The 10,083-nt window shown below is 37.5% G+C and overlaps 1 protein-coding gene across 1 annotated transcript; it reads right to left on the bottom strand.

Annotated features, from left to right (window-relative positions):
• Positions 1–800: 800 nt before the first annotated feature.
• LOC110036718 (trafficking protein particle complex II-specific subunit 130 homolog) lies at positions 801–10,077 on the bottom strand (the record flags this gene model as incomplete). Its single annotated transcript, XM_020741230.1, has 3 exons — positions 10,018–10,077; positions 9,823–9,913; positions 801–958 (listed from the first exon to the last, which is right to left on the bottom strand). Coding segments are annotated over exons 1-3 (288 nt in total), but the record flags the coding sequence as incomplete, so codon positions are not given.
• Positions 10,078–10,083: the final 6 nt, after the last annotated feature.

Genomic DNA, 10,083 nt, shown 5'->3' with positions numbered 1-10,083 from the left:
TCGAACCCAATCCAAATTTTAATAATATCAACAAGAACGTAAACATTTTGAGTCGGTTTCAAGTGGGTCATTTATGGACTCCCCAAAATTAAACTGCAATTATAAAACAAAATGCAACCCACTCTCTATATAAATACTGGTATGTTCTAAATTGCAAAAGTAACAAAATAAAATGAAACAACTTATGAAAACAAAAATAAATAGATTGTGTAGGATTTAATGTTTAAGGTGATGATTCCAGTGAAAAAAAGTGAAGATTTCAATAAAAAATCCAACGTAAGAAGTACTACAGGTAAAAAAAAATCAGATTTGAGAAAAAAGCATCAAGATGCTACATGGAGACTCAACACAAATAGAAAACTTATGCACCCTGCAAATTCAGGGTAACCAGGAAATCAGTTAGAATTCAAAAAGTGCTGTTGTTATATTGCTCTAGATAAACCTCAAACTCAACAAAATGATAATTATTTGGCACTTTGAGAACGTTAAAGAATTGTAAAAAATGAAAGCAAGTAGATAAATAAATATTCACCATATAAAACAATAAAATATATAAAATAGATTGAATTACAAGTGAAAAAAAAAATTGTATCTTGCAGTCTTGTCTTTACAAATCAATATGAAAAGGTGAGCTGAAAAACAAATGTCCTCCTGAGAAAATAACAAAATAAATAAATTATACTATGGATGAATCCACAATTGAGTATTTGAAGTCCAGCTTTCAAAATTTTGAATGATGAGGTCATGATGCATTTTTTATCTGAAAAATAAGCAAGTATAGATACACCTAATGCACAAACCTTTGATTGGCACGCGAACAGATATTGTCTAAATTCAAATTCTCTAAATGAGTCATCCTGGACAACTTGAGTTAAGGGTTTAAATCCAGGAATCAACAGAGCAGCCTGATCATCTCCGCGCTCTAAACCTCCAAAATCTCTCTGTTTGGAAGTATGTACTGCATGTTTGAAAAATAATAGAAGTTCGTGACTTCGTAACAAATAATTAGGTTTACATCTAGTAAAAAGAATGAAGCAGAAGATTATACATGAGCAAAAGAGCAGTACAATCCTGTCACAGTTTTCCTCTTCATAGTTCCAGGATAATTAAAAGAGGTCTATGGCAGTTAAATTTATTTTTACTTTATTTCTAACATGAGAGACTTTCAAATTATGCAGAAAGATTAGAAAATGAAACACCTTCATACAAAATGAAATCAAAGTCAAACTCTGGTTCTTCCAATCTTTTTCTTTTTGCTTACCAAAACATGATAAAAGGTTGTAAAAACTAAGAAAGGCGGGGAGAAGCTGAATAACCACCAAATGAATAATATTACACCACTTGCCTATGCTCACAGAAGTTAATTCTATTAAATTAATCTCAAAAATAGTATGTAGAAAAAGAGAACAGGGATTCATAGTGTTGAAGTCATGAAGCGGATTATAATGACTAACTGAACAAATTTTAATAAATCTCCCCCAAGACTTCTTGAAAAAAGCAAGCTATACAAACATAAAAAAGAACTTGAAAATGCCTATTAGGTCAAAGTAAAATGCAGATTTACAGCAAATGCATTTGTCTTGGAATTGAATTTGCGAGAAATTTGCAAAACATAGACAGAACACAGAGATTTAGGTGGTTCGACAAATTGTCTACGTCCACGGAGTTGCAGAGGATTTTATTGTTTGAGGATTTACACACCGTCGATAGTGTCGACGATTACAAGAATAAACTTTTCTGCTCTCTCTCTCCTCGCCTTCTCTCTCTCTCTCTACGCGTGAGCCACCAAAAGGAAGAGCCGCAAAAAGAGAAGAAGCCTTGCAATTCACCTTCTTTCTTCACACGTAAGCTAACGCTGAAGAAAACCGATGGAGAGCCAGAACCTGCGATTCTTTTTGCCAGTAAGCAATCACTGAAGAAGAAAAGTTATCTGAACAGCGGAACGGTGGCCTTTTTAATCGCGAAACCAGGGAAGCGCGGGACTTGTTTCGCCCTCCGGAGAGGTCAAGCAAGAGAGAGGGAGAACCAAATATGGAAGGCATGAGTAATTCTTCCAAGAAAAGAATTAAAGAAGCAATATAATTATCAAATATATTTCATAGATGCAAAAACCTCCAATTTAGGATGAAGTAGATCGGACTCCACATAACACAACAATTCTCTCACTTGGAGCTGAGACACTAGCTGCATAATCCACTGGTTCCACCATCATTTTCCTCAAACGTGGTATATTCCACCTCTACAACTCAAAACCTCTGTCTTCAAGCTAGAAGACCAACTGAAGTTATGCACAACCTCAGTTTCTCCTTAAGTCAACATAACAGCAAGATTCTTGTTTCCATGAATTTTCTCAAGTAGCAACTGTCCGTCATCTAACAGTGATCACATGATGTGATACCCGATCTGAATGTGCTTAGTCTTGGATTGAAATGTTGGATTTCGATCAAAGAATATGGCGCTCTGACTATCACTGTAGAGAGTGCCCTTTCGAACCTCCTTACTCAATCCTTCAAAGAAACTCTGCAGTCATATCATCTCATTTGCAGTCTCTAACACTGTAATATATTCAGCTTCCGCAGTAGACAAAGAAACTGTTTTCTGGAAATTTGAGTCCCATGACACTGCAGTACCACCAAAAGTATATACATAATCTGTAGTACTCTTCCTGCTATCAACATCTCCAACTAAGTTAGCATCAATGTAGCCCTAACCTCCAGACTTTTTCTTGAAAAACACTAGCAGGTTTTTGAAGAACCCTTTAGGTACCTCAAGATCCACTTCACAGCTTCTCAATATTCTTCCCCAGAATTACTCATGTATCTGCTCATGACTCCCACTGCATGGGCAATATCGGGTTTTGTGCAAACCATAGCATACATAAGTGAACCAATAGGGGAAGCGTAAGGAACCTTACTCATGTGGTCTCGTTCCTCCTCTGACTTGGATGACTGATTCTTGTTGAGTCAGAAGTGACTGCACAAAGGTGTGTCAGCTGGTGTGGTCTTGTCCATATTGAAACTGGTGAGTATCTTTTTTCACATATTCAGCCTGTGAAAGTTTCAACGTGTCTCTGACTGTCTCTAACAATTCTCATTGTTTGCAGCTCCCAAATCACTCATTGCAAAGTGCTCTGAGATCTACTTCTTTAGATTATTGATCTCATCAATACTAGCTCTTGCAATAAGCAGGTCTTCCACATACAACAGTAAAATAATATAAGAATTGTCAAAATATCTGACATAGCAACAGTGATCCGTCTAACATCTACTGTACCATGTATTGTGCATAAAATTATCAAATTTCTTGTGTCACTGTCTAGGAGCTTGCTTCAAGTCATACAAACTTTCTTTAGTCTGCAAACTGGATCTTCCTTTCCCTATACCAGAAACCCCTCAGGTTGGTGCATGTAGATGTCTTTTTCAAGGTCTCCATGAAGAAAGACTTTCTTCACGTCTAACTGCTCAAAAAATAGATATTCGGTAGCCACCATGGACAGTACCATTCTGATGTTTGTGAGTTTTACCACAGGAGAAAATATCTCAGAATATCCAATGCTTTGCCTTAGCTAAAAGCATTTTACAACAAGTCTAGTCTTGTACCTCTTACTATCATTACGCTCAGTTTTCACCCGGTACACTCATTTGTTGTGCAATATTTTCTTCCCTTGTGGAAATTTTGTCAGCTCCCATGTCTGATTTCTTAGCAGATAATCCATCTCTTCTTTCATAGTCAGCTCCCACTTGCTTGAATTTTCATCTTGCAAGATTTTTTCATAACTCTGTGATTTTTCACCATCTGTCAACAGAATGTAGTTTAAGGTTGGTGAGTAACACTGAGAAGAACGTCTATTCCTGACTAACCTGCGAACTGTAGCTGTAGGGATGGACTGCTCTGAAACTGACTGCTGAACAATAGAAATTGGTGCTCGAACCCACTCTCCTCAACACTTTCATCACTGCCTTACATTGTGACCTCTGGTAGATCATCATACCTTACCAACTCAGATTCCTGAGGAGCTACTTCGGAAGTCATACTAGTCTTGTCCTTGTACATAATCTTCTCATTAAAAATCACGTTAATGTTTCTTATTATCTTCTGATCCTGATCATCCTAGAAACGATAATCAAATGAATCGTCTCCATAGCCAATGAAATAATATTTCTTTGACTTAGCCTCAAATTTGCTAGAAGCATCAGAATTAATAAGAACATAAGAGAGCCAAAAATTTTAAGGTAAGAAAATTTGACATTTCCCACTCTGGACCTTCTCAGGTAATATACAGTCTAATGAAACGGATAACCCCCTGTTGATCAGGTAAACTGCAGTGCTGACTGCAGCTGCCTAAAAAGTTGGTGGTGGTCCGGTGTGCAATCTCATGCTTCTAGCTCGCTCATTAATGGTCATGTTCATACGTTCTGCAACTCCATATTATTGTGGTGTCCCAGGAATGGTCTTCTCTATTATGATACTCTGAGTTGTACAATACTCTTTGAATCCACTATCAATGTACTCACCACCATTGTCAGACCTCAAACATTTCAACTTTAAGTCTGTCTCTGTCTTAACCATCGCCTTTCAAGTTCTGAACACATTAAATACATCAGATTTATGCTTCAAAAAGTACACTCATACATTCCTGTTGTGGTCATCAATGAATGTGACATAGTAATGAGAGCCTCTAAAAGATGCTACTGGGGAAGGCCCCCACAAATCTGTGTATAAATTTCAGTTTTTCTGTCTTTGGCACTCTGCCACTTTTCAAGACACTGACTTTCTTCTATTTTCCCATAATACAACTCTCACACGTGCTAAGATCAACTGACTTCAGTTCTGGTAGGTTGTCTCTCGACTGAAGTTCTTTCAAACCTGACTCATGTATCAAAGTTTGCAATGTCACAAATATGTTGTGCTCTCTACAGTAATAGTATCAACATTGTTAATTGAACAAGTAGTAATATATAGTGTGTCAATTTTCTTAGCCTGAGCCAGTACCAATGCCCCTTTTGTAACTTTTCAGGAGCTATCTGAGAACACTACCGAATGACCACTTTCATCGAGTTTTCCAACATAAATGAGATTTTTATTTAACTCAGGAATGTGCTGGGAGTGCAATGTCAACACCTCTCAATTCTATCACGTTCAAAGATTCTTCATCAGCCAGATATATCTTCCCAAAGTCACTTGCAACATAATTCGGCATTAACTCCCAGTGGAAAGATGTACGAAAAAAAGCCTCTGAATCTAGTATCTAATCATCAACAGAATTATGAACTACTAGCAATAGTGCATCTTAAATTTTTTTAGTTACAACATTAGCACTGGCATCCTCTATCTTCTTAGGATTTTTGTGGTTCTTCTTTATATACCAGTTTTTCCACAATTCCAGCAGATTGCTTGCTCACCAGGCTTTGACTTGCTCTTGTCTCTGTGCTTTAATTTTAATCTTCCTTTGTTTGAGTATTGTCCTGTGATCTCCCTCTGAAATCACATTCTGTGCTGAACGTGAACCCGAGGTCTTGTCAAAATCTTTCCTGCGCACCTCTTTGGTCAAAATCAAATCACGAATATCAATATATTTTAGCTTAGATTTACTTGCAGAATTGCTAACAGTCATGCTCATGGTTTTCTAGCATTTGACAATGAAGCCAACAATATCAGTGTACGTAACTCATCATCAAATTCAATTTCCACAGACAATAATTCAATTTCCACAGACAGTATTAAAATCATTTAAATATTGTGCAGCAGTTGTAACATCCACCATCTTCAAATTAAATAACATTTTCACTAGATGTACATTATTATTCGCTGATGACTTTTCATAATACCTGATAAAGCTGTCATGAGATGTGCAGTCATCCTTTCCTTGAAAACGTTGTGTGCAACGGAACTCGACAGAGTTAATCGAATAATCCCCAGAACTTGTCGATCCAACAATTTCATTCAGCCTCATCCATTTTTTCCGATTGTTTTCTCAGTAGCGGAAGATAAAGTTTCTTCTCATAGAAGTAGTTTTCTATTGGCATCCTCTAGTAGCCAAAATTCGTGTCATCAAATTTCTTGATCCCTGATACAATCACTTCATCTCCAGGCATCGCTTTCCTCAGGCCTAAACCTTGGTTATGATAACAATTGTTGTGGAAAACGACGGTAATAAAACAAAAAATTAGAACGAGAAATTAGCAAAATAAAGTCATAAGACAGATTTACGTGATTCGGCAAATTGCCTACTTCTATGAAGTTAACAGAGAATTTTATTGCTTGAGGATTTACACACCTTCGATAGCGTCGACGATTACAAGAATAATCTCTTCCTCTCTCTCTCTCCTCACCTTCTCTCTCTCTACCCGTGAGCCAACAAAAGGAAGAGCTGCAAAAAGAGAAGCCTTGTGATTCACCTTCTTTCTTCACTCGTAAAACAACGCTGAAGAGAACCGAGGGAGAGCCAGAACCTGTGATTCCTTTTGCCCGTAAGCAATCACCGAAGGAGAGTTATCCGAACAGGGAGCATCAGCCTTTTTAATCGTGAAACTAGGGAAGCACGGGACTTATTTCGCTCGCCGGGGAGGTCAAACGGGAGCGCAGAAGAACCAAATATGGAAGGAATGAGTCATTCTTTCAAAGGAAAGAATTAAACAAGCAATATAATTATCAAATATATTTCATAGATGCAAAAAACCTCCAATTTAGGATGAAGTGGACCGGGCTCCACATAACCAAACAAAAGCAATCGAGGAGATTAGGTGTCAAACAAGTTGGGATCATCCTCATCGATACAACTGTGTTGTAATCGAGATCGTTGCAGAAAGACCAAGGTAGCTCAAAAGGTGTACGTATAGAATCTTTTTAAGTACATATCATTTGGTTTCAATGGGTTAATGCCAGGTCAAATTTTGCATTCTTGCCTCTTTCTGTATCATAAAAAGCTGGTATGTAGAAAATACAGAACACGGTTTCATAGTGGTGAAGTCATGTAGTGGATTACAATGACTAACTGAAAAAATTTTAATAAATCTCCCCCCAGTCTTCTCAAAAAAAGCAAGTCATACAAACATAAAAAAGAACTTGAAGATGCTTATTAGCTCAAAGTAACATGCAGATTTCCAGTAAATACATTTGTCTTGGAATTGAATTTGATTATTCAGGAACTTAGTGTCAAATAAATCGAGGAAATTCGGTGTCAAACAAGTTAGGATCATCCTCATCTCTACAACCGTGTTGAAATTGAGATTGCTGCAGAAAGACCAAGGTAGCTCAAAATGCGTACATATAGTATTTTCTTAAGGACACATCATTTGGTTTCAATGGGTTAGTGCCGGGTCGAATTTTGTTTTCTTACCTCTTTCTGTGTCATAAAAAACTAGAAAGGGACACTCATTACTTATTCAAGGAAACCATTGAAACTGTCCGTAAATAAATTCACAAGAACAAAGAGGAAAAAAAAGCCTTCCACCAACCAATTTCAATAAAAACAAGAGAGAGTTGTCTAGTGTTTCCTAGGTGCCAGTTATCATGCAGATGAAATGCTCCTTTCCAAAGGGTTGTCAATCGCTGTTATTAAGAAGCTTACAGCAATTATGGCTAGAAGTAGAGTGTTTCACTGCTATATTTTGGAGGAATGAAAACCTAATTTCCCTTTACTTCATAAAAGTGGAATAAACCTTCAAAATACTTCTGAAATTCTCCACAATATCCATAAACATGGTTTTCATATCAAGTCCTAATTTCACCTTCAACAGCTTTTCCCAAAATAATTAAATACCGAAATACACTAGCTCCTAGAAAGAAATAGTTACAATTTGTTTTTATTCTTTATTTCACATCATTATTCTATCTCCATTGGTAGAATCAATGTGATGGATTGGAAACAAGGGATAGTTTATAAATGAAAATGAAGCTGGAATAGGCTAACCTATGTTAAGATATCACAGAAAAACAAAATAAAATGCAGTTAAGAATTTATGGAAAAATAAGATATCCGGAAAAATCAGATATCCATGAATAATAGCCACAAACTTGCATGAAAGCTCTAATTTTTATAGAGTTTCTTAAATTTCCAACAAACAACCAAAGACAAGTTCACTGCAAACTGAAAAATGTATCATTGTTAATCAGTTTGCCACGCCATGACTTATATTTGAATGACAGTGACACGGGGCTGAGGAGGCCAGCCGGCTGAATTAACTAGCAGATGGACTGGCAGAATCGGTCCCAGTGATTGCAGTTCCAGCTCCTGCTGGATTGAGCAGCAATTAGAAGGGGCACCACTGCCGCCAACCCCTTCCCCTTTCCTTTTTTGTTTCCCACCTGTTTGGAGTCCTTTTATTTGTTGTTTGAGATAATAAGGGTTATGTGTTATTTGATTGTTGTTTCAAATTATGTGTGGAGTCTCCGCTTCCTTTACTATGGCTGTATTCGACGATGGGTGCTGCTTCGGTTGTATCCCGCTCCGAGGGGGTGTTGTATCCTATCTTCCTCCCTATCACTTCTCCTTCTCCTCCCTTAGCCATCGGCCATCCCATCTCCTGCCAGCTGTCCTGCTACCCCCTTTTACTACTGCAGCTTCACTGTACAGCCCTCCAGTCTACCACCCAGCACCTTGTCATCCCTTCCCTTGCAGCAGCCATTGCTATCCACTCCTCCACGCCTCCAACCAGCACCCTACCAACCTTTCCCTGCAGTCCTACCTGCTGCACATCCTCTCCCAAACCCCATCATCAGCCTTCTATCCCTTTCCCCCAATACCCAGCCACAGGTGACCTTCACCCTCACCTTCCCCCATCTACTCCATCTTCAACCTACCACAACTACTCCTCAACCACCTCGCCGAAGCCCGTGAGTCTTCTCTTCCGACTATAGCCGGGAATTGTTGTTGCATCTTAATTCAGTTTTGAGTCGTGTTCTGTAACCCTAAATCAGTTGATTAATGAAATTGTTTTCCGTTTATGCTGGTTTTGAATTAGTTCCGGTATCATACAGTAAACTGTTTAATTAGAAGATTCATTAATGAAATGGACAAGAGTTAAAAGCGCATGCTGGTAGCACTTAACCTTAAATGTGTCAACAAAAAGATCATGGTGATAATTTAAAATAAAAGAAGCTCCGGCTGTTAAAAATAATGGGCTCTTTTGTAAGAGTCTTCATATAAAAAAATACTAATTCAAGGGAAACAAGCATGTTTTACATGTAAAGTAGAATGCTTACAGAACCAACTAGTGATTCTCAATTATCCACAGTGAAGTGTATAACTACCTGCTTACACCTTAAGACAAACAAAAGGTTTCATTCTCACCACAGGAAAAGCAATAACTACGAACATAGCTTCGTGAATCCCTTCCTTCAAATTTGTTGGGGATTCTTGGATACCAGCATGTGCTTTCCAACTTGCATGATGCCATTCGAATATTACAAAGTAAGAAAAACAAGTGAATATGGACACCGTTAGGGAAACTTTCGAGTTTACTATCCATATTGCAGTCTAGCTTTCGATATATGCAATAGGCATGCCAATCTTTAAAACACAAACTTTTAAATTATATCTAGCAACTATCAATAACAATAATCACATAATGCCTACTGTCATGATGCTCAAGTCAACTTGCCAGATGAATAACATTTAGATCAGAGGACAATGCCATTGAAATAAGGAAATCAAGAAATTGAAGAAAATTGCAAAGAGAAACAGCTGAATATGTCACTGACATGTAGCCAATCCCATTATCCAAACAAACTCCCAAATGATTACAGAATACAATATCAAGCTTAATATTGCAAATATTGAGTGGATAAATGCCAAATCATTGAAGTAGAAAGGATTGGAACCTGTTTCTAAATAGCAAAGTTCTAGTTCATCATATTCACACAAGGCATCCTCAAGAAGGTGGGCCATCTCAAACATGAAGGCTAGGCTTTCCTACAAATTATGTAGCATCCAACTTAAAAACAGAAGTTCCAAATGATACAATATATAAAAGGCAAATATTTTAGCCTAAGTAAAAAAAATCATGGACACAGCACCTTTAAAATAAAGAAGTTACAGAAACTCCAGACGGGCATGAAACGTTGTTCAGTGAGCTTGCGAAT

The sequence above is a fragment of the Phalaenopsis equestris genome, unplaced genomic scaffold (assembly GCF_001263595.1).
Source record: "Phalaenopsis equestris unplaced genomic scaffold, ASM126359v1 Scaffold210140, whole genome shotgun sequence".
In the NCBI taxonomy this organism is placed as follows: Eukaryota; Viridiplantae; Streptophyta; class Magnoliopsida; order Asparagales; family Orchidaceae; genus Phalaenopsis; species Phalaenopsis equestris.
This window is presented reverse-complemented; position numbering and strand designations above follow the sequence as displayed.